Below are 26,095 nucleotides of genomic sequence, written 5' to 3'. Positions count from 1 at the left end.
TCGTGACAGAAAGCCGGCGTGAGACGCGTTACAAACACGGCCGTAAATAAGGAGGAGTGATTACTGAACCCTCACGAGCGCACAAACACTCAGCTTTTTCATTTCAGTCTGTTTATTTGTTGACGTCGTTAAGATGAATATTACTCGGCGTGATGCGGACAGAGAAAAATAATCAACTACAAGGCATGATGGAGTGATGAGGTGGAGAGTTGAGGCAGAATGACAAAGCGGAGTGGTGAGGAAGAGTGACGAGGTAGAGTGATGAGGTGTGTGTGTGTGTCCTAACACTGTATCATGTGTTAACTAGACACTAATGAGACGAGAGGCTGATGATGAGACAGAGTGATGAGGTGGAGTGATGAGGTGGAGTGACAAGGAGGAGTGATAAGGCGGAGTGAGAAGGCGGGGTGATGAGGCGGATTAATAAGATGGAGTGACGAGGCGGGGTGATGAGGTGGAGTGACTAGGTGTAGTAATGAGGCTGAGAGATGAGGTGGAGTGACGAAGTGGAGTGACAAGGAGGAGTGATGAAGCAGACTGACAAGCCGGTATAATGAGGTGGAGTGACTTGGTGTAGTAATGAAGCTGAGAGATCAGGCTGAGAGATGAGGTGGAGTGATGAGGTGGAGTGACGAGGTGGAGTGATGAGGCGGAGTGATGAGGCGGAGTGACGAGGTGGAGTAATGAAGAGGATTTATAGGATGGAATGATGAGACTGACGAGGCGGTGTGATGAGGTGGAGTGACTAGGTGTAGTAATGAGGCTGAGAGATGAGGCGGAATGACTAGGCGGAGTGACGAGGCGGAGTGATGAGGCGGAGTGATGAGGCGGAGTGATGAGGCGGAGTGACAAGGTGGAGAGATGAGGTGGAGCTACACTACGATCAGACATTTTATTTATGAAATCTCCAGGAGGTGTTCCTACTAACGGTTGCCATAGTAACAACATTTACTAGAGTGTCAAACGTTCCACCGGACAATAAATCAAAAACTAATTTCTATCTTTCTCTCCGTCCTGGAGGGAGATTCAATATAAAATTCTTTATTTATTAAAGAACAAATCATCAGTTTTTATCCATTTACAGCTACATCTCTGTCCTCACGCTCCTTCCCTCCATTTTTTTTCCTCTTCTGAAGTGCTTAAGATGCAAAATGGCAGAAAAGTGGAAGCTGACACTGGAGACTCCTTCCTGGAAATGTTAACCTCAGACTTTTATCTGGAGCATCGTCTCAGTCACCCATCTGTTACTATAGAAACGCTAATAATAATATATAATAATAATAAAATGGAGATCTGCAGCAGAAAGCGAGTTAACGAGGTGTTTATACGCTTCACCACCAGCAGAATGATGAACGACGCGGCGATCACCCAGCCCCCGGAATTCGCTGAGTCGACTAAACTCCGAGCAGGACGCACAGAGTCTCGCACCGGGAGCAGATTTCAGGAAATTCTTATCTGAGGAATAAAAGCCACGCAGCCGAGAGCGCTCTCCATTCATAAAGTTTTAATAAAACTCTTCGGAGGAAGTGGTGGGAGGTAATATTTCATTCGCTCTGAACACCAGAAGATCCCAGAAGATGCAGCGGAGGTTGTCAAAGCCCGTGTTCGGTATTGGAACGCGGCGTTCCGGTCATCCGGAGGCCGCCTTTAACTTCCTGTGGTAGCAATCGAAACCGTGTCCGCGTTAGCCTTCGTGTCCTGTAGGAGACGCAGACCGGCGCTCCGACTCCGTCCCGGGATTATCGGATTTTATCTTCAGCTGTTTTGATTTCCCTCATGGAGCCTCCTGGGGAAGCGCATCCCATTTCAGTTATCTCCTCATTATTTAGAAAAGAAACCACCAGAGAGCCGGAGAGATAGATTAAACTTTACTTTTTCTTCTTCATCTTCTTCTTTAACTGTGTAAAACTCTGCAAAACCCCCCGTCTTTTTCCGTTTCATCCCATCACCTCGTGTATCGATCTTCCTGTGAATATTCCACACAATATATTCAACAGAAATCTCGCCGTGTTGCCGGAACAGGGTTAAGCTTTTAAAGCTCAGTGGCTGCAAATCTCTACAGCGCCCTCATTCCGCTTCCTTCTTCACCAACAGGAAAACAGAACAAAAACCAGGCGAGTCGGAACGCCGTGGCATGAGTGAAAGCTCCACGTAAAGGCACATGCTGACCAGCAAGACCTCGCTGGAAAAACCCCAACCGTCCTCAATAACAGCAGCCTTCAGCTTCCCTGGCGTAATAAATTCACACACACACACACACAGGGAAATGGAAAAAGGTAATTCTTCCTGCTGTCTCCTGGACCTGAGGTCAAACACTTTTAAAATATTTACTGCACTCTTTCTAATCTACAGTTAGAGTAAAAACATCCAGAGCTAAAAGCTAGGGTTTTTGTTTTTTTTTGCTTTTTGTTCACTGTTACAGAGAAAAATCATAAGAATAAAAAAATAATAATGGATAAAGAGTCCAGGTATTTCCAGCAGGTCTACACCTGGATGTTTAGCAGCAGTGACTGAGACAGTGAAGTCGTACCTGCATCAGGTGGCTTGGCTTCAGGTGTAAGCTGCTGATTATTTATTCGGTCATCCTTTTACTCAGCGTCCAGTCTGCACTAACGTGTAGAGATCTAGCTAGAGCTTCTGACAAAAGCTTTGTGATTAAAACGTTTCACACTCACCATCGGGCAGCACGGTGGCTTAGTTGTTTGCAAGTGGGCAGCAAGAAGGTCCTGGGTTTGAATCCTGGGTTCGAACAGGCGTGGTCTTTCTGTGTGGAGTTTGCATGTTCTCCCCATGCCTGCATGGGTTTACTCCGGTTTCCTCCCACAGTCCCAAAACATGTACATTAGGTTGATTGGTAATTCTAAATTGCCCTTAGGAGTGAGTGTGAGTGTGTGTGTGGTTGTCTGTCTATATGTGTGGCCCTGTGATGGACTGGTGACCTGTCCAGGGTGTACCCCTGCCTTTCACCCTGTGTGTGCTGGGATAGACTCCAGCAGATCCCCATGACCCTAATTAGGAATAAAGTGGGTATAGAAAATGGATGGATGGACACTCACCATCCGAGCAGAGAAACTGCAGGGTCAGTGCTGTGGCTTATTTACACTTATTAATTTGAGCCTTTAAATTATTCCACAATTTGTTGAGATGATCTGATGATTTGTTGGGATTATATTTATATTTATTTATGATCCTCACCTCCTCACTTGGTGTCTGATCTTCTGATCAAAATTTCTCAAAACCTGAGGCATCATTTGTAAACAAACTGATCAATGACTGATCACTGAACAGGAGAGCACCAGGAGTAATGGACCAATGATGGGTCAGGGGCGGAGCCTGGACCTGAACAAAGACAAAAATGCAACAAGAGAAAAAAGAAAACAAAAAGTGTGTGTGTGTGTGTGTGTGTGTGCGTGTTAGTCATTAAGATGATTCTAGTGAACATTGTGCTGTTTGAGTAAAACAAACACAATGAAGCACATCATGTTTTTCATCACCACGATCATCATCATCATATTCTTCATTGTCATCTTCATCATCATCATCATCATCATCATCATTTTCATCATCTTTATCATCATCATTTTCATCATAATCTTCCTCTTCATCATCACCATCTTCATCATCATCTTCATCATCATCATCATCATCATCATCATCACCTTCATCATCATCTTCGTCATCATCATCTTCGTCATCATCATCATCACCATCATCATCATGTTGGATTTATTCAGGTGCCCAATCAGAATTGCCGTCATGCGTCTGGTACCCACCCAACCACCCCCCTGACACTGTCCTTCATTTCCTCTGGACCCTCAGCCTCAGCGCTCCATCACACACCTGACCACCTTTTTCTTTTTTTTCAAAGACAAAATCTCAGCGGTTGCCGAGCGACGTGGATAAATAGGCCGCTCTCGCGCCGACGGATTCTTTTTCACACCTCTATAAATCTTCTGTTGGACTTCCAGCCAGGAAATATCTTTCATGTCCAGTCTTTCATGCGGATCAGAACCCCCGGGTTCATTCTGAACCACTCCGAGTCGGATTCTTCAGATCCTCACACAGATGTCAGATCTCACGCCTCTGTTCCGTAAAGGTGAACACGTCGAGTCACGACCGTGCCGATTCTGCCCCTGCGTACCGCCTCTCCTTAACCCCGCCCTCTGTCCTTATATGGTCAGAGATCTGCCTTCATGTCATGTTGCAGGGTCTGTTTACTGGTCAGTCCTGTTGTTGATCCTCCGTGTCTTTGTGCATGATATGAGGTGTTAAACTTCAGAGAGATGAACAGATGCTTCATAAAGTCTGCCATTAATGTTTTATTTATTTATATTTTCAGATTTCAGGTTCTCGTGATTAGACAGAAACCTGACTACATGATCACATGACCCAAACACCAGAACTGGTAGAAACCTGAACGTTCTCCTCATGTGGTCATTTTATTCGGGGAGTTTTGAGGTAGAATATAGTCCCAGACATCCCGCTGGTACACAGACCTGATCTGAATAAAGCTAAACACGGTGTAAGAACATAATATTTCATTTGTAATCAGTGTTGTAGCTGATAAACAGAATTATATGTCCACTGATGAACGTAAACAATTTTTAAAAAACTAAATCTGTTAACATCTGTTAAATATACCCTCTGTATTTTCTTAGAACTGAGTAGAAAGCAGTGTTGTGTGTGTGTGTGTGTGTGTGTGAGGCAGAGTTGCTGGTCATTTCCCCTCCCTGCCACCAGAGGGCAATGTCCTATGACATCACACACACTTCCTGGTCACTTCAGAGCTTCATTCGTTGTGATGTTTTGTGTAAGCTGTGAGATGTCGTTCCTCCACACTCACTCTGTATCTGGTTTGGTGATGTGTGTCAGTCTTTAGCCTGCACTCAGGAAGTGATTAAATAACCACTTCCTGTGTATCCTGACACTGAGTTAGCATCGTGCCGTATTAAAAGCTGGTGTACCCGAGTCCTGCGAGTCCTCCGAATCCCCAGCGTTTCAGCCTCTCTGTGCTTTAAATGCACTAATAATTCACTTTCCCTTGACATTTGCCGAAAGCTGCGATGTCAGCCGTGAAGTCGCACAGAAGCGTTGACTCTCAGTCTCTAAAGCAGTAAACGGCAAACAGCTTTCAGTCCAGTGACGCTCAGAGGACGGACTAATGTTCCTGTAAAAGTGCTAAACTTTTATTTATTTTCTGTAAAATTCCGAGACTGTGTGCTTTAGCGCCGGATCGTTTTTGCTGCAGAATCGTAAATAACGTTCCAGCGTGCTGTAGAGGTGAAAGAAGGAAAGAAAAAATACAAAGACAGAAACAATAAAGCTAAAATAAAAAAATAAAGCTAAAACAATAAAAAAAAAAATAAACAAAGCTAAAATCGAAAAGAAATAAAGCTAAAAAAATCAAGCTAAATCCAAAAAAATCAAGGTAAAACAAAAAAAAGATTAAAAAAAATAAAGATAAAAAAATAGATAGATAGATAAAAAATAAATAAAGCTGAAACCAAAAAATAATGCTTACACCATAAAAAAACAAAGCTAAAACAAATCTACATAAATACATAAATTAAGTTAAAATAAAAAAAGGTAAAGCTAAAACAAAGAAAAAGCGGAAACAAAAAATAGATCCGTTTTCTATACCCGCTTTATTCCTAATTAGTGTCACAGGGATCTGCTGGAGCCTATCCCAGCACACATTGGGCAAAAGACAGGGGTACACCTTGGACAGGTCCATCACATCTGGGATTTGAACCCAGCACCTTCCTGTTGTGAGGCAACAGTGCGAACCACTAAGCTACCATGCTGCCCATAAAAAGAAAAATAGATAAAAAGCTAAAACAAACAAAAAAAATGCTAAAACCAGCGGCAAGCCTTGGTGGTGAGATTAAACCACAATACAGACACGTAAATAAACAAAGTGATCAATAACTGAACACTGAACAGGTGAACACCAGTAGTAACGGACCAATGACAGGTCAGGGGGCGGAGCCTGGACCTAAACAAACACCAAAACGCAGCAAGAGAAAAACTAAACAAAAGAAAATTGCTGTAAAAGTGTAAGAAAGTCGATGTGGAGTGACACAAACACAATGTTTTATCTTTATACAAAATTCTAGTTTTATTCCCTTCAGGGTTTTTTCACACCCTAAGGGACTAAAACTCTTGGTTTTCAGCGAGAGGCTCGACCTACGATACGCAGATTACAAAAAAAACATGCACCGAAGCTAAAATGAGATTAATGACAGAGATTTTCTAAATGATCTGATTAGCGGCCCCGGCTACATGATTTCTGACTGCAGTAATGACTTTAATTCACTAACACACGTGTTGTTCGTCTGGATCTGTCCGTCTTATTTTTCGTTTTTTTCGGTGTGAGGGTGAGGTATTATTTGACTCGCTATTGTGAGAGTTGAATACAATATCAGAAAGTCTACCATTACGGCAATTTTGTAGCAGAGGAGCAATCGCGAGAGGACAAAAGGCGAGCATGTGAGCGAACACGAACTGGAAATGTCACCCAAATCCCAAGAGTTTCGAGGAAAGTGCCTCTCAGACGGCTTGTTTAGATGATGAAGCATTTCCGTTATGACTCACGCCTCCATTAGAGTCGAACAGCGAGTGGGAGCACTAATGGGGCTCCACGCAAACGGAGCTATACATTAGCGCCGAGCGAGCGTCATGCGTGACAGGGAAGGAGCGAGACCAGTGTTCACTTCAGAGAAGTGAGAGCTACTTGACTAGGAGTGAAAGGAAAGCACGTGGCAGCTATTAATCCCTCGCTCGGCATAATGAATAGCTCAGAAGCACTGTGGATCGTTACACAGTAGGTCAAGTGTGACACATGAAAAGCAGAGAGAGAGAGAATATGTGACAGAGAGAGAGAGAGAGAGAGAGAGAGAATATGACACAGAGAGAGAGAGAGAGAGAGAGAGAGAGAGAGAGAGAGAATATGACACAGAGAGAGAGAGAGAGAGAGAGAGAGAATATGACACAGAGAGAGAGAGACAGAGAGAGAGAGAGAGAGAGAGAGAGAGACAGGGGGGGGGGAGATAATAGTCTGATAATGTAAAACTTAATGTTTACAATAGTAACAGTCTCCTCTGGCTCTCTTGGTTCTCTCTCTGGAGGAGGTGTGGCATATATCTGGCAGTAAAGAAGGTGTGGCCTCTTTATCTGGTAGATAGAGTGAAGAAGACTGAACCTCTGTATCTGTCAGTCTCAGTGAAGTGGGTGTGGCCTCTGTATCTGTCAGTCAGTCTCAGTAAAGTAGGTATGGCCTCTGTATCTGTCAGTCTCAGTGAAGGAGGTGTGGTCTGTGTAACTATCAGTCTCAGTAAAGTAGGTGTGGCCTCTCTATCTGTCAGTCTCAGTGGAAGTAGGTGTGGCCTCTGTATCTGTCAGTCTCAGTGAAGAAGACGTGGCCTCTGTATCTGTCAGTCTCAGTGAAGTGGGTGTGGCCTCTGTATCTGTCAGTCTCAGTGAAGTAGGTGTGGTCTCTGTATCTGTCAGTCTCAGTGAAGTAGGTGTGGCCTCTATCTGTGAGTCTCAGTGAAGTAGGTGTGGCCTCTGTATCTGTCAGTCTCAGTGAAGGAGGCGTGGTCTCTGCAAACAGACAGTAAGCCTAATGTGACTGCACACATTTGATTCCTCCTCCATCTCCATCTTTCCAGCGTTCCTCAGGAAGCAGGAGTGAGAAAGCCCATCACCTGTATGAGTGTAGGTGGAGGAGATGGAGAGCAGCGTGTCCAGACTCTGGAGTGTATGATGAATGCTAACCGTGTTGAATTGACCTGAACATCCTTGAATCTCATTCACAGCTACAATGAGTATGGATGGGTCCAGAATCACACGGCCCATGTGACTAACACGTCTAATTACAGCCGGTCCCGTCTCCTGTAACGAATGAAGGTGTTCAACTGCACCAACACCACATGAATCACTTCAATAAATCAACTCACAGACATTACACTACCGTACACACACACACACACACACTCGACCTCACAGGCACAGAGAATGGGATTGAGGTAGTGATGAACTACACCTGAAGCTTCTTTTGCTACAGACCGAATGTTTTATTCCTTTTTTTTTTCCTCTTTCTCTCCGTCTTCACCTTCTTGCTAGTTTCATCACGCAGCGTATGCTAACGCTTCCCTTCCTCTTCCTTCGCAGAGTGAAGCTCAAAGATGGTGTGACATTTCTCGGGGCGCGACCCTGCAACCCCATGCTGTGGATGATCAGTCAGGACGCCAGGGTCGAAGGCCACCGGGTCGTCACCTTGCACTGTCGCAAGAAAGAGTCCAGCTACGCTCAGAGGTCAGTCGTGTCCCTTCACTCGCAGTTCAGGAGGTTAATCTAGGAGTTTGATTATGAAGCTATGAAGTGGCACTCGGAGGACATTTTCTGTAACCTTTTGAATTTAAAAGTAGAATTTTTATTTTATTTTATTTTCAGTCTCAGTGGCTGTGAAGGTTGAACGGTGTTACGGCGAATTAACTGAGGGAATGTAGAATTATTCCGATTTCCGAGTTTTTCGGAGCTTTATTCCGATCAATATGGAAAAAAATCCATAAGGCTAAACTCAAGCAATGGTAGTGAAGTTACAGCTGTTATAAGTTAAACACCCCCCCCCATACCACCACCACCTCCTTCCGTACACCTCTGATCGGGCTTTCATTCACAAATGAGATTCAGCAGAAAACACACTCTCACACACACACACCACACAACACACTCAATACAGCACCACGGCTCGACTCGACTCGGCTAGGGCTTGGCGTTCTTCCAACCCTGAGCGAAAAGCCCAGCAGAGGTCACGAGTCTTAGCCTCCTCAAAAAAGCAAGCAGCGAGTTAAAATTCTCCTGCTTTTCTGCTACCTTGCTTCGTTTGCCCTTTTCCGCCTATTTTGTAGGTCAGCGCTGTGAAAAAGTGATGGAGTTGAAAGAAAAAATCTCCATCCATGCTAATGCTGGCTTCAAGTGCAGCTCATGTCAAGTGGAGTCAATTCGGATGAAAGGGGGAAAAAAGATTCCTTTAAAAAAACACGTCCGACGCTAGCTAACCGGATATAGAAAGACGCTAAAGATGTTTTTTATTATCATTATGATTCTTATTTGTTTTTCTGAAGCGTGAAATCACAGAGATCCTACAATGGCTGAGAAGTGCAAGAGAAAAAAACACACCAGGAAACACAAGGAGAATTCAGACAGAGCGGAAAAGCTAGGACGGAATCCTGACCTCTGATTGGACGAGACATCTGTCACTCAGGATATACAGGAAGTAGGAAATTGTGGATCTGACTTTATTTCTTGTACATGTGTGGAGTTCTGCCTTCACTTTAAACACATTTAGTGCAACTTTAAATCTTGTAAAGAAAATAACAAACATATATATTTATCTTTATAAGAAAACAGAGTTGATTCAGCTCTACTGTGAGGAAGGACGTTCATATGGTCAGTGTGATGTTGGAGATACTGATAGTGTATCATGGAGTAAAGATTAGTTTGCGATCTCTAAAAACACACCAGGAATGTTGGGAAGACCAAACTATTCCAGATTAAAGGATGTAAGGAGCGCTATAAGAGCAGAGTTGTGTTCATACACACACCAATCCACTTTCTACTGCTGCAGCTACTGCTGGACTTCCTGTAGATCCTGAGTGACCCATGTCTCGTCCAATCAGAGGTCAGAATTCCATCCTAGCTTTTCCGGCTTTGTCTGATTCCTCCTTGTGCTTTCGGATCTGTGCACATGTGAACACCGAGCTCTTGTGTATGTTCATTAATCCAGTTTAAATACTCTCGGTGTTTAGGACACTTCCTCACATTAATTAACGGTTTCCAAGATCTGATCATAATGTCATTTTTTTTTTAAACTCCAGCCATATTTGTTTTTCTTTCCTTTAATAAAATCTGAGCATTTGGGTGAAATTTAATCAGGCAGGAATCCAAATGAGGGTTTTTTCTTTTTTGTCCTGGTGAACAGGCGCACATATGCTGCTCAGCGAGATGTTTACTTGTGTACATATCTGCTCGTGTAAGCCGATGCCGCCTTATGGCGCTGGACTTAATCTTTCCAGTTTAGCGCGCGCCGACAATCTGCTCCTAATGCGTAAAATTACACCTGTCAGAACCGAGCCCAGTTCATTAACGCTACTTCCTGACCCGTACAAATGTGCGATTAAGAGCAGCATGCAACACAAAGAGCGCGGCTCTGCACTTAATTACTGAGAGAGAGAGAGAGAGAGAGAGAGAAAGGCAGGGGGAGATAGCGAGACAGAGAGAGAAAGAGAGAGAGACTGAAAGGCAGGGAAAGAGAGGGAGAGTGAGAGAGAGAGAGAGAGAGAGAGAGAGAGACTGAAAGGCAGGGAAAGAGAGAATGAGAGAGAGAGAGACTGAAAGGCAGGGAAAGAGAGAGAGAGACAGAGAGAGAGAGAGAGACAGAGAGAGAGAGAGAGCTGCTGTATGTAATAGATTAATAGCGGTCAGTAAACACTGATAGGAAGTGACCGGAGCTGTATGAAAGCACTGTGCAAATTTCATCTTCTTTGAAAACAGGACAGTGGACATTTAGTGACCGGGAAACTTAATAGAACCCATTACTGCGTGCCACGGATTTACACAGAACGCTTTTTATTTTATTTTCCTCTAGAAAACATCTTTCGCTGATTTAATTACCGGCCGCGGCGAAGACCTTTTTGATCAACAATAAAATAGATTTTAGGAGGAGAAAAAGCTTTTCTCTTTAACACTGAGGCGTTATTTTCCTTCACGTGTTTGACTGAATGACCAAAACAACACGTCTTAGCCAGAGGAAATACCGCGTCCAGACTGTAGATCTGACTCTAAAACTATTTCTCCTTCATCTTTGCTTATTCTGCAGCCGATCATTTCTCTTCTCTTTTAACTCCTGGCAAAAATATCTGGGAACAGAACACGAGTCTGAGTCGAAAATAATAAAAAAAAAAAACGTCTTTATTTCATCTGTATTTCAGATGGTCAGAGCAGGAAACACGGGTCAGTCGGGACGTTATACAGTGAGATGTTTGTGTGAAGGAAACATCATCATCATCATCATCATATCAGTGGCAAACAGATCAGATCTGAACAAATCTGGAGTCCAGGAGCAGGCAGAATTCATGTTTTTTTAATAGCTGCTGGAAGACATGAAGGTTCAGGGATCAGAAAAAACAAATAAAACACTACAACTTGTTCAGGTTAGGAAAAAAAAACAACAAAAAACAAAAATCTGGATGAAACTACTGAGAAAAACTACTGAGAGAGATAGATAGATAGATAGATAGATAGATAGATAGATAGATAGATAGATAGATAGATAGATAGATAGATAGATAGATAGATAGATAGATAGACTCTCTGACCACCTGCCTAATACTGTGACCCGTCCTGCCCTGTGTATTCTGACCCCTTTCTATCAGAACCAGAATGAACTTCTTCTTCAGCAATTTCACCAACAGTAGCTCGTCTGTTGGATCGGATCACATGGGCCAGCCTTCTAATCTCTCCCCATGTCCATCGTTGAGCCTTGACTGCCCATGACCCTGTCTCCGGTTCACCACTGTTCTTTCCGTGGACCACTTTTGATAGATACTGACCACTGCAGACCGGGAACACCCCACAAGAGCTGCAGTTTTGGAGATGCTCTGATCCAGTGATCTAGCCATGACAATTTGACCCTTTTGGTCAAACTCGCTCAAATCCTTACACTCGTCCATTTTTCCTGCTTCTAACATCAACTTTGAGGACAAAATGTTGACTTGCTGCCTAATATATCCCACTAACAGGTGCCATGATGAGGAGATCATCAGCCTTATTCACTTCACCTGTCTGTGGTCATAATGTTATGCCTGATCGGTGTATTTTATACATTCGCCAAGAATTTTTTTGACAATGATGTTCCACAAATCTTCCTCTGTATCTCTTCACCAGCTACAGTACTGAGCTCACTATCCGTCTTTATATTACATCCAGAAGCACTTTTTTAACCTCGTCATCAACCTCATTTCCTGCAAGAGAGCTGAAAGTAGAAAATTCATCTTGAAACAAATTCAAAAAAAGTTGCCAAGAATGTTTGAACGGCTTTATTTATAAAAAAAAATAATAATAAAGAAATGTTTCCTCCAGAGATCATGGAGTTCTTCAACACACCAAACTGTGCAGGCGAAAAGATCACGCATGCTGCCAAATCTCACATCTCATGTCCATCATGGTGTTTCCACCAGCAGATATCACACAGAGAATCCGTCTGGATCGTGCGGTGGCCGAGAAGTGCAAAACATGATAACAGATCCAGAAACACAAAGATGATTCAGACAAAGGGGAAAAGCTAGGATGGAATTCTGACCTCTGATTGGACGAGACATGGGTCACTCAGGATCTACAGGAAGTCCATCAGTAGCTGCAGCAGTAGAAAGTGGATTGGTGTGTGTATGAACACAGCTCTGCTCTTATAGCGCTCCTTACATCCTTTAATCTGGAATAGTTTGGTCTTCCCAACATTCCTGGTGTGTTTTTAGAGATCGCAAACTAATCTTTACTCCATGATACACTATCAGTATCTCCAACATCACACCATATGAACCTCCTTCCTCACAGTAGAATTGAATCAACTCTGTTTTCTTATAAAGATAAATATATATGTTTGTTATTTTCTTTACAAGATTTAAAGTTGCACTAAATGTGTTTAAAGTGAAGGCAGAACTCCACACATGCACAAGAAATAAAGTCAGATCCACTTATTCCTGTATATCCTGAGTGACAGATGTCTCGTCCAATCAGAGGGAAGAATTTCGTCCTAGCTTTTCCACTCTGTCTGAATTCTCCTTGTGTTTCCAGATTTGTTATTTTCTCTTGCACGTCTCGCCCGCTGCAGTAAACACACTGAGCCTTTAAAGGCGTCGCGGATAAATTGGGCTCTCTTCCTGACACAGGCAGCTACAGCACGTGAGGCTCACGTGTCGGATTGTACGATCACAACAAGACTCTCAGCTGCTTGAGGATCGTCAGAAATGAGAAATTAAGAAATGTATTTATTTATTTATTTATTTATTTTATGTGAATTGACTTCACACACACACACACACACACAGAAAGCAGATTAGCAAAAGCAGATTAGCAAAAGTGCCGCTTGTTAGCGTCTCAGTGCTTCTTCAGGTGATGAAGAAGATGAAGATGTTCACCTGAACAATATCACCAGCATCGTGAAAGAAAACACTGGCGCTACACTTCACCCTGCTGCCAGCTTTTTTTTTTGGAGTGTAGAGTTAATTCTGCTCCACGTTTGTAAAGAAAAAAAAATTGCTCTATTTTCTATTTTCTTTTATTTGTAGAAGATATAAAGGTTCAGGATCAGGTTCTTTTTTTTTCTATTATATGTTTTTTTTCTTCCTGATGTACTTTGCTCTGAAAGGCCTTGAGGCTTTAACAAACAAAAATCCCTGCTAAAAAACGAAAACAACAACAAGAAAACCTCGTAAATGTGTAGAACTGGCAATACCACAGACGATGCAGATAAACATACACTGACCAGGCATAACATCATGACCACCTGCCAAATACTGTACTGGTGCTGCCGAAACAGCTCTGACCCGTCCTGCACTGTGTCTTCTGACCCCTTTCTATCAGAACCAGCATTAACTTCTTCAGCAATTTGAGCAACAGTAGCTCGTCTGTTGGATCGGATCACACGGGCCAGCCTTCTTTCCCCAAGTGCATCAATGAGCCTCGGCCGTCCATGACCCTGTCACCGGTTCACCACTGTTCCTTCCTTGGACCACTTTTGATAGATACTGACCACTGCAGACCGGGAACACCCCACAAGAGCTGCAGTTTTGGAGATGCTCTGATCCAGTGGTCTATCTATCACAATTTGGTCCTTTTGGTCAAACTCGCTCAAATCCTTACACTTGTCCATTTTTCCTGCTTCTAACATCAACTTTGAGGACAAAATGTTGACTTGCTGCCTAATATATCCCACCCACTAACAGGTGCCATGATGAGGAGATACTCAGTCTTATTCACTTCACTGGTCACTGCTCAGAGTGTTATACCTGACCGGTGTATAAACATAAACAAACAATAAATCAGACAGGACTGAAGTCGGACGAGGGTCAGATCCGGACCATCACGTCTGACAGAAAGAGTTTGTTATAATTGGATTTAATATGTTGGAATTAAGTCAGTGAGGTCTGCTGTGTTTCAGGTCTGGATGTGGAATGTTTGTATTTTCACTAGAACTAGAAGATCAGACCTTTGGTCCAGTCACGCGTCTGATTACGTCCGGTCTTTCAGCAGCAGGTTTGTGTGCATCTTATTAATTAGTTCCTAATGGAGCCACATGGAATGAGAATTGGGCGGAGACATGTAACAATTAAAACCTGAAGTTCTTCTCGTTCTCGTTCTTCATCTCATTCCTCCCGGGAGTCTGATCAAATAAAGCATGTGGGATTTAATCCCTGACACATGCTGTAATCTGTCCAGCTGGAGGAGACTTCCTTTATCTATCTATCTTCTGAGGTTTATCTCTTTCTTCTTTCTCTCTCTTTTTTTGTCCCCTTCCTCGTCTTCATCTTTATCTTATTCACTGTTTTCTTTTTCCTTCAGTCTCTCACACTTGATTCTCTTCCTTCCTTCGGATTTGCTCTCTCTCTCTCTCTCTCTCTCTCTCTCTCTCTCTCTCTGAAGGACGGATGAGATTGTGGAGCAGGGGTGGATGGATGCTGCTAGCTCCGAAAGCTCTCACCTCCTTGCATTTATCACACTCTCTCTCCGTCATTTCTCAGCGGGGGGAATTTGATTAGGTGTGCTATTACCTGTGGCAGTGAGTCGCACCTACAGTGTTACAGATGAGTACAGGCCAGCGTGAGAGAAAGAGAGAAGGAACGAGGGAGAGAGATTAACTCGCTACAGCAAGAAAAGGAGGATGTGTGAGACGGGGAAAAATAGAGAGGCGCCATCGGGATAAACACTGATGGTTACTCTTTCTCTCACTCTCTCTCTCGCACACTGTCTCTCTCTCTCTCTCTCTCTCTCTCTCTCTCTCTCTCGCGTGCATGTGCTGTCTCTCTCTCTCTCTCGTGCTGTCTTTCACTATCTCTCTCTCTCTCTCTCTCTCTCTCTGTCTCTCTCTCTTTTTCGCTGCCTCTCTCTATCTTTCGTTTTCTCTCTTACTTTCTCTCTTGTGCTCTCTTTCGCTTTCTCTTTCTTGCTCTCCCTCTCTCTCTCTCTCTCTCTCTCTCTCTCTCTGCTGTATGACTCTCCAGAATGCTGCACTGCTACACATTACACCTCTTTAATCTCTTTTATTACACTCAGTTTATTCTTTCGCTCGCGCACTGAAGTGTCTGTTATCACAATAATGCAGCTTCGTCCTGAACCCACGAATCACTTATTCCCTAAACAGGTCACTCGCTCCGTCCAGCTCGTCCACTCCATGCCATGAGAACGTGGAGCGATCTAGCATCGTGGTTTATTATCATTACTGTAAAATAAATACAGGTTGATCAAAGGGACTGTTTTTACTCATCTTCATCCATGAGTCTCGTTCTCAAGCGTCTCATCCTCATGGCTCGGGTCTCTCTCAGCTTCTAGAGTTTTTTTAGTGAGTGATTTCTCACAGGACGTCACAGTGACAGAGTGGAGAGCGTCGGCGCTTCATGGCTCCAGGGGTCGAGGCTTAATAACTCCACAATGAACCTACTAGAGATGAGGAATGCATTAGATCTCACTGAAGATTGATGTAGGGGAAAGATCTCACATACACACACACACACAAACACACATACACACACATTGTGTGTGTCCTCCAAAGACTCTTTTTGGGGAAAAAGAGGCCAGTAAAGTGAATTATCCACCTCTTTAATATCCATTATCAGATTTTAGGGGCGTGTCTCTGCATGTAATCACCTGATCAGCTTGACTGTCTCTGATTGGTTCTGTGATTCTACAGTCTGAATGAGAAAGAAATCAGCCCCAGACTTGCCTTGCCTCACTTGTGTCTCACTTCTTCATCCTGTCGAGTTTCTTCTGAGGGTCTGTTCCTCCACAAAACTCTGAAACCATGCTGAGGATCATGGATTTGAGGTTTCTTCCTCACAGAAACCCTTGAAGATGATTGTGGATGTTCTTATTTGGACAGCGTGATGATTGCTCAAATCTTAACTAATCACCTGGATATATTATAGACTGAAAACAAAAAACACACAAAAAATGCTCCTGAGGAGCATCAGTCCGAGTCTGGATCCTCTCCTGGTTCTTTCTTCATGATCTCATCTCCACCAGATTGTTTACACACCCAGACACTGCCTGTTTTTCTCTTTGTTTTTTTCCTATTCCATCACTCCATCGTTCAGATTCTCATCTCAGGTTGGAAACTTTAATAAAAGACCTTAAAGCTCCTCAGGTGTAGACGAGATCCGGCTTCGTCATTACGTCCAGACCTCAGGTGCTGCCGACTCCATGCCTGCGCTTTGATCCAATCTTCTCCGGCTTTATCGCCTCGGCCGCCATTTTAGCAGCTTGTAAAAGAGCAGAGTGACCCGCTTCCTGTTAGTTCTGCTCTGAAAGCCGTTCTTCTTGTGCCGAGTGAGTGCCGTTTCACACAGCGGAGGTTTTCACGCACCGGGATGGATTCCAATACGGACTCTCGGACGCTTGCTGTTACAAGGCAGGAGCAAGGCACTCTGGGTAATTGGAAATCTTGCAGGAACCATTAAAATGAACTCCAGTCTTCTACTGCGTTCGTACGGCAGCTTGTTACTTACTTCCTGCTGCGGAAAACGTGACTCAGAAGAACATTACCGAAGGTCTGGAGAGGTTTTTCTACAACACCTTTTTGTAGATCGTGAAGCTTTTCCTTTCAGACTGATTAGGAATTAAAGTCTTTAAAACCTAGAGTGGAAAGTAGCCATCACACAAAACCCCACCTGAAGCTCCGCCCCACTCTCACTGACTGTTCATAAAACGGACAAAAAAATTAGTTTTTCTAAATTTTCCTTCCTTTACCAAGTGAGAGAAACTGCTTATAGAGTTCCAGTGAAAAGTGCACTTCAGAGGGTTATTTAACGCTGCCCAGAGACGCTGCACCGGACAGTCCAGATTCCATTCAGATAGTCCACATTTCACTTGGGTAGTCCACATTTCACTCGGACAGTCCAGATTCCAATCGGACAGTCCAGATTCCACCCTAAGAGTCCAGATTCTATTCGGACAGTCCAGACTCCAACCTAATAGTCCAGATTCTAATCGGACAGTCCAGATTCCACCCTAAGAGTCCAGATTCTATTCGGACAGTCCAGACTCCAACCTAATAGTCCAGATTCCTATCGGACAGTCCAGATTCCACCCTAAGAGTCCAGATTCTATTCGGACAGTCCAGACTCCAACCTAATAGTCCAGATTCTAATCGGACAGTCCAGATTCCACCCTAAGAGTCCAGATTCTATTCGGACAGTCCAGACTCCAACCTAATAGTCCAGATTCCTATCGGACAGTCCAGATTCCACCCTAAGAGTCCAGATTCTATTTGGACAGTCCAGACTCCAACCTAATAGTCCAGATTCCAATCGGACAGTCCAGATTCCAATCGGACAGTCCAGATTCCTCTTGGATAGTCCAGATTCCACACAAACAGTCCAGATTCCAGTCACATAGTCCAGATTTTCCTTCCTTTACAAAGGAGAGAGAGACTGCTTATAGATATCCAGTGAAAGAGAGTCTGAAGTGCACTTCAGTGAAACAGGTTGGGTTATTTAACGCTGCCCAGAGACGCTGCACCGGATAAAGCGTTTATACTGAGGTCTAGGACAGAACGGACGCAGGAGACTGAGGGTCAGAGAGCGTCAGAGTTGGGACAGATTAAATAAAACAAGACTCTTTATGTCCTTCAGCTGTAATAATTCACCTCACAGCGAGTGTGGCGTTCCTCCATCACTAGACGCTACCATAAAAGGCTGGATGCTTCTGAGATCTGAGATGGACTCTAACATAAAATAATGGCTTTAACATTTAATAAATGTACTGATTAGTCATGGGCAAAAGTATGTGCACCCCCCATAATCATTGAGGTCAGGTGTTTTAGCCACGCCCACTGCTCTAAAACAGTTGCATAAGATTGAGCACATGGCCATGCAGCACACAGACAGACATGAGCAGTAGAATGAAGAGCTCAGAGCTCAGTGGATTAAACATGACTCAGGTTCTGACCCGGAAAACTGGAAGCTTCTAGAAGGAACAACAGCTCGGGATTAATGTGTGTAATATTCTGTCACATTACTGCAGTCTGGCCTGTGTCTCTCTCACTGTGTTTAACTGTGACGTAGCAATCAGGAGGTTATACAGTGGCTTTGGAGGAACGTCAAACGAGTCTAGCGGTGAAAATAAAAATAATAAGAAAACAGTTAAATGTTCAGTGTTTGTAAGTCTGAAATCCTTCCACAGTTTCTGAAGTCAATTCTGGCGTATTTTTATGTTCACTGTGATTGAACACTAACTCTTTGATATCATGTGGTCCAAGCATCAGATTCCATTTGGGTAGTCCAGGTTCCATTCAGACAGTCTATATTTTACTTAGATTATCCAGATTCTAGTTGGACAGTCCAGACTCTGTTCAGATAGTCCAGATTCTACCCAAACAGACCAGCTTTCACTCGGACAGTCCAGATTCTACCCTAATAGTCCAGATTCTGTTTGGACAGTCCAGATTCCACTCGGATAGTCCAGATTCCACTTGGATAGTCAAGATTCCACTCAGACAGTCCAAATTCCACTCAGACAGTCCAAATTCCACTCAGACAGTCAAGATTCAATTCAGATAGTCTATATTCCACTCATATAGTCCTGATTCCACTCCGAGAGTCCAGCTTTCACTTGGACAGTCCAGATTCCACTGGGACAGTCCTGCTTTCACTCGGACAGTCCAGATTCCACTTGGACAGTTCAAATTGCACTTGGACAGTCCAGATTCCACTCAGACAGTCCAGGATTTTTTCTGCTACACTTAACTCTAACTTAATCAGAGATTTCAGCCTCCAGCTCATCACCACCAGAGTTCATTCCTGAACAGCGCAGCACCACACCCTGATTTATTATTCCACACATCACAATGATTTATATAGCAAGCGAGCAGTGACACTGGAGGTGTGTGTGTGTGTGTGTGTCAGACAGAGAGACCTGATTCCACTTGTACAGTCCAGATTCCACTCAGACAGTCCAGATTCCACTCAGACAGTCCAGATTCCACTCAGATAGTCCAGATCCCACTCAGACAGTCCAGATTCCACTCAGATAGTCCAGATTCCACTCAGTCCAGATTCCACTCAGACAGTCCAGATTCCACTCAGATAGTCCAGATTCCACTCAGACAGTCCATATTCCACTCAGACAGTCCAGATTCCACTCAGATAGTCCAGATCCCACTCAGACAGTCCAGATTCCACTCAGATAGTCCAGATTCCACTCAGTCCAGATTCCACTCAGATAGTCCAGATTCCACTCAGATAGTCCAGATTCCACTCAGACAGTCCAGATTCCACTCAGATAGTCCAGATTCCACTCAGATAGTCCAGATTCCACTTGTACAGTCCAGATTCCACTCAGACAGTCCAGATTCCACTCAGATAGTCCAGATCCCACTCAGATAGTCCAGATCCCACTCAGACAGTCCAGATTCCACTCAGATAGTCCAGATCCCACTCAGACAGTCCAGATTCCACTCAGACAGTCCAGATTCCACTCAGTCCAGATTCCACTCAGATAGTCCAGATTCCACTCAGATAGTCCAGATTCCACTCAGACAGTCCAGATTCCACTCAGATAGTCCAGGTCCCACTCAGACAGTCCAGATTCCACTCAGACAGTCCAGATTCCACTCAGATAGTCCAGATTCCACTCAGTCCAGATTTCACTCAGATAGTCCAGATTCCACTCAGATAGTCCAGATTCCACTCAGTCCAGATTCCACTCAGATAGTCCAGATCCCACTCAGACAGTCCAGATTCCACTCAGATAGTCCAGATTCCACTCAGTCCAGATTCCACTCAGATAGTCCAGATTCCACTCAGACAGTCCAGATTCCACTCAGATAGTCCAGATTCCACTCAGACAGTCCAGATTCCACTCAGACAGTCCAGATTCCACTCAGATAGTCCAGATCCCACTCAGACAGTCCAGATTCCACTCAGACAGTCCAGATTCCACTCAGACAGTCCAGATCCCACTCAGACAGTCCAGATTCCACTCAGACAGTCCAGATTCCACTCAGACAGTCCAGGAGTTTTTCTGCTACACTTAACTCTGACTTAATCAGAGATTTCAGCCTCCAGCTCATCACCACCAGAGTTCATTCCTGAACAGCGCAGCACCACACCCTGATTTATTATTCCACACATCACAATGATTTATATAGCAAGCGAGCAGTGACACTGGAGGTGTGTGTGTGTGTGTCAGACAGAGAGACCTGATTCCACTTGTACAGTCCAGATTCCATTCAGACAGTCCAGATTCCACTCAGACAGTCCAGATTCCACTCAGACAGTCCAGATGACATTCAGACAGTCCGGATTCCACTCAGTCCAGATTCCACTCAGACAGTCCAGATTCCACTCAGACAGTCCGGATTCCACTCAGACAGTCCAGATTCCACTCAGACAGTCCAGATGACATTCAGACAGTCCGGATTCCACTCAGATAGTCCAGATTCCACTCAGACAGTCCGGATTCCACTCAGACAGTCCGGATTCCACTCAGACAGTCCGGATTCCACTCAGATAGTCCATATTCCACTCAGACAGTCCAGATTCCAGTCAGACAGTCCAGATTCCACTCAGACAGTCCAGATTCCACTCAGATAGTCCAGATTCCACTCAGACAGTCCAGATTCCACTTGTACAGTCCAGATTTCACTCAGATAGTCCAGGTCCCACTCAGATAGTCCAGATTCCACTCAGATAGTCCAGATCCCACTCAGACAGTCCAGGAGTTTTTCTGTTACACTTAACTCTGACTTAATCAGAGATTTCAGCCTCCAGCTCATCACCACCAGAGTTCATTCCTGAACAGCACAGCACCACACCCTGATTTATTATTCCACACATCACAATGATTTATATAGCAAGCGAGCAGTGACACTGGAGGTGTGTGTGTGTGTGTGTACTGATGTTAGCGGCAGCTCAGGTCAAATCAGGTGTACATCATTTGATTTTAAATAAATGTTTGTTTGTTTACTCTGCTGTAAATAATGCTGATCTGTTGTTTTGTGTTGAATGTACACAATAATCCAGGATAATCTGCTATCTGATCTGATCTGATCTCGTCTGAACTTGTGTGATCTGATCTCGTCTGATCTTGTCTGATCTTATCCATTTGCATGCCACTGATTAGCTAGAGCGATGACCCAGGCGATTAACTGAAGCAGGTTTAGCTGTAAGTTCAGAGAGACTCACTGACTAGCTGAACACTTCACTCAATTACTGGTCCATTAGTAAACATCAGCAGGCAGCCCGCTCGCCCCGGTCGCCATGGTTACTGATCCGTCCATCGCCAAGGTTCTGCTTCCTGTTTGTGTTCCTATGTCCATCTGTGTTTATTACACCGTGTTCTAGTCGAACGGCGTTCAGCTGAACACACAGTCAATTCTGCACTGGAGAGAGACACGTGTGTGTGTGTTCTCTGTAGTACAATGTAGTTTAGTGATCTTGACATCTAATTTGCCAGAAATCTCAACGTGCCCTGTATTCCATTTACAGCATGAAGTGTGTGTGTGTGTATGTGTGTGTGTGTGTGTGTGTGTGTGCTGTTAGCCATAGGTGAAGTGAGAGAATTGACAATTACAATTACACATACAGGGTTGTAGCACACACACACACACACAGAGATTTGCTTTTCTTCACTTCTGATTGGATTGATGTAATCCTTTGCGTGTGTGTGTGTGTGTGTATGTATGTGTGTGTGAGACATCTGCAAGGACAAGTCTCCTCTCATCTATCTTTATGAGAGCTGTGGTTTATTTACATTAGTGGATGTTAGTATGTTTGCTTGTATTTATATTTTGGCTGCTTGCATGTGCAACACACACATACACACACACACACACACACACACTGATGTGTGTTTAATTGGTGCAGTTGTAATTTGCACAGAGCTCATTAGCTTGGAAAATGTGAGCTCATCAATGTGCTTAGAGGTTTCACTCTCTCTCTCTCTCTGACACACACACAGAGTAATGTGTGTGTGTGTGTGTGTGTAACCAGCTGTGCTCTGTTGTGTGTGAAGTTCCAAGTGTGATTAAACATGTACTCATCACACATACACTGAGTGTGAATGTGTGTGTGTGTGTTAGCCATCTGCCCTGACACTAATGTAGCATTTAAAGTAAATGAAAGCTGCGTATGTGTAAATTTATGACACACGTTTATTTGTAAAAATCCCTCAACAGCTCGAGAGCAAAAGTTTTTGCCCCCTTATGACCAAATATGGCAGAGAAAAGAGCGAGTTGTGTTTCATTTAAAATGTTTTACAGACGAAAACTCATTGTCCTGTTTATTCCCGTCTCCTCGGAGAATGTCTGCGTGTCCGAGCTCAACGTTTTCCCATCTCTTTCACTCCTTTTCTTGTCTTCTGCTTGAGGATTTCTGATCTGACCCATTTCATGGTGACGAGCTGGTTTGCTGATTCGCGAAGAGATAAAAGAGATACAGCGCTCAGGTTTCTCTGTTTGTTTGTTTGTTTGTTTTAATACTCATCTCTTCAGGTGAGTGTCATCCACTTCCATCTGCTTCTCCAGCAAGTATTTTAATTTATTTATTTTTGGTATTTATTTTTCTGTCCTCCTGCTAACGAGCCGTCCACCAGGAGTGATTAGGAAGCTGAAGAGCCTCCAGCTGTGAGTTTACATTTACAGCGTTTAGCAAACACTCCAATCCAGAGCCACTTGGAGAAGAGCCGTGTGTGTGTGTGTGTGTCCAGTGAGACTGAAACATTCTCATGCCATAACCATGAAGAAATACAGAGAGAAAAGATATAAAATTTAATTAATAAATAATTATTTATAAATAATTAATTAATAAATAATTATAAATGGAAACCTTGAGTTGTGCCAAACCCGTGAGCAAAAACCTCGCTACATTTTTTCCTTTTCCTCGTTTTATTGTCTTGGGGATGATGTAATGCGTCGATATAAAACATCTCAACAAACAAGCGGGAAAACTTTACCTCCATTCCCATGTCGTTCCTCATACTCGTCTATTTCTTCAGCCCCTGTGACATCACCAGCTTTATATCACACCATTTACAGAACCTACGCAGAGATTTTTTTTAATTTTGTGGCTGTGAGACCAAAACAAAGTGCGAATGAACCATCTGGATAAATCCCAGTTAGAGAGGCGTCCCAGTTAGAGAGGCATCAGTGGTTTGGGTTAGTAGCTATGTGAGTGGTGTAGAGTTGTGTGAAGATGTTTGATGGTGTTTCAGGGTGTAGTGAAGAGCTGCCTGTGAACACTTCCACTGACTCAGCATTCAGAGCTGCAGTGGCTGCTGTCCGTGGTGCTGAAGTGCTGAAATTCCCTCGAGAAGTGACATATTTTCAAAATCTCTCTCTCTCTCTCTCTCTCTCTCACTCTCTCTCTCTCGCTCGCTTTACTTTTGCACCACCTTTTGCAGTCTGATCTGGTCCGAAGGTGTGTTTCTGTACAACAGCACGGCACGTAAAACACGTTATCGTATTCATACACTAATACGTTATTGTTTCTATGGTAACGGGTCACAGAGAGTGAAACACATAATCTATCACTAATAATAAACCAAAAACAAATGTTTAACAAAATGATATGGTGAAGGAAGTTTACTGTACATGGAAGTTAAGGTAAGAGAGAGAGGGAGAGAGAGATAGAGAGTGAGTGTGTGAGAGAGAGAGAGAGAGAGCGAGAGAGAGATTTTGATTTTATGAAAGAACTTTATTTACAGGAATTCAATAAAGCACAATGATCATAATGTTGCAATCTTAAAAGGCAAACACAACCTTAAGAAAGAAAAGAGAGAGAGAGAGAGAGAGAGAGAGAGAGAGAGAGAGTACAAAGAGGCAGTAAGTGAGAAACTGAGGGACAGATAGAGACAGAGAGAGAAAGTGAGATTAAGAGAATGAGAGAGAGAGGGAGACAGACAGACAATAAGAGAGAGACAGCGGAGAGAGAGACAGAGAGAGTAGAAAGAGACAGAGAGAGAGAGAGAGAGAGAGAGAGAGAGAGAGATTTTTTATTTCCTGCTCCCTCGTTTCCACTCATCCTATTCTGTTTGGTTGTTTAGCATTCTCACATTCTCACATCCTGGAGGCGTTTGTGTGTGTGTGTGTGTGTGTGTGTGTTAATGAAGGTGTCAGTAATTAAGGTAAACATTAGAGATGAGTACATGTTAATCATTTCCCTGCTCCCTTCCTCAAATAAGGCAAATTAGGACACCTGAGATTTTCTCCTTCTTCTTTTTTTACTCCAGTCTCCCTCTCTCTCTCTCTCTCTCTCTCTCTCTCTCTCTCTGTGAGTCATGTGACAGATGTTGCTCAGATTCTATTTGTCGTGAACAGACAGCAGATGCGATATGAAAGAATTCCGGAGAAGAATCTGAGGAGAGATCCGGTGACATCAGGATTAAAGCGGAGCTCCAGCTGACTGGACGGAAACAATTTTTTTTAACTCAGCGGTCAGCGTGTATGTAGACACGGGGATTAGAGATTTATCCGATCTGTCTGATTCTGAGTGTTGGATTTGATCCAGCTTTCTTTGTCCTGATCTTGGATTGCTCGTGATGTTGAATTGATTTTCCTCTCCATGTGCATCACATGATCCAGACCTGAACGACTGAGCAACATCCGCCTCCACTGACCACTGACCACTGACCATCCTGGGTCTCTCACACTCACCTGAGCCATGACACACTCATGGCAGACGGAGATGTCTGTCTGAACAGCTGACTGGGATATGATTTGCTCAGAGCTCAGTGTTAGTGTAGTGTTGCAGTGTTTACCTGAGTAACACCAGATTACACCTCACTCCTCAGGTCCATATGCAAATTCAGCTCAGCTCCCGCCCCTTGTGTTAACTCACTCTCTCTCTCTCTCTCTCTCTCTCTCTCTCTCTCTCACTCTCTCTCTCTCTCTCTCTCACTCTCTCTCTCACTCTCTCTCTCTCTCTCTCTCTCTCTCTCTCTCTCTCTCTCTCTCTCTCTCTCTCTGTCACTCTCTCTCTCTCTCTCTCTCTCTCTCTGTCACTCTCTCTCTCTCTCACTCTCTCTCTCTCTCTCTCTCTCTCTCTCTCTCTCTCTCTCTCTCTCACTCTCTCTCTCTCTCTCTCTCTCACTCTCTCTCTCTCTCTCTCTCTCTCTCTCTCTCTCTCTCTCTCTCTCTCTCTCTCTCTCTCTCTCTCACTCTCTCTCTCTCTCTCTCTCTCTCTCTCTCTCTCTCTCTCTCTCTCTCTCTCTCTCTCTCTCTCTCTCTCTCTCTCTCTCTCTCTCTCTCTCTCTCTCTCTCTCTCTCTCTCTCTCTCTCTCTCTCTCTCTCTCTCTCTCTCTCACTCTCTCTCTCTCTCTCTCTCTCTCTCTCTCTCACTCTCTCTCTCTCTCTCTCACTCTCTCTCTCTCACTCTCTCTCTCTCTTTCTCTTTCTCTCTCTCTCTCTCTCTCTCTCTTTCTTCAGTTCAGTTTCTGAATAAACACAGTGATGTGATGAGACTCGTTAGTATGAAAAGGTGAATAAAGAGAAATTTAAACTGCAGATCAAAATCAGACCAGACGAGTCAAACACCAGCAAACTACACAATCTACACAAACTACACAAACCACACAAACTACACAATCTACACAAACTACACAAACTACACAATCTACACAAACCACACAAACTACACAATCTACACAAACTACACAATCTACACAAACCACACAAACTACACAAACCACACAAACTACACAATCTACACAAACTACACAAACCACACAAACTACACAAACTACACAAACCACACAAACTACACAATCTACACAAACCACACAAACTACACAATCTACACAATCTACACAAACTACACAATCTACA

At 43.7% G+C, this 26,095-nt stretch overlaps 1 protein-coding gene across 1 annotated transcript in view; it reads left to right on the top strand.

Moving 5' to 3' along the window:
* Nucleotides 1-26,095, top strand: part of si:dkeyp-14d3.1 (transmembrane protein 132C) — a 247,448-nt gene that overhangs the window by 155,646 nt on the left and 65,707 nt on the right. The window contains exon 3 of the mRNA XM_058390126.1: nt 8,173-8,316. Coding sequence (XP_058246109.1) covers nt 8,173-8,316 — 144 coding nt within the window. The remainder of the gene's footprint in view (nt 1-8,172; nt 8,317-26,095) is intronic.

Source organism: Hemibagrus wyckioides, linkage group LG05 (genome assembly GCF_019097595.1).
Source record: "Hemibagrus wyckioides isolate EC202008001 linkage group LG05, SWU_Hwy_1.0, whole genome shotgun sequence".
Classification (NCBI taxonomy): Eukaryota; Metazoa; Chordata; class Actinopteri; order Siluriformes; family Bagridae; genus Hemibagrus; species Hemibagrus wyckioides.
The sequence above is the reverse complement of the archived record's forward strand: the minus strand, read 5'-3'. Positions and strand labels throughout refer to the sequence as shown.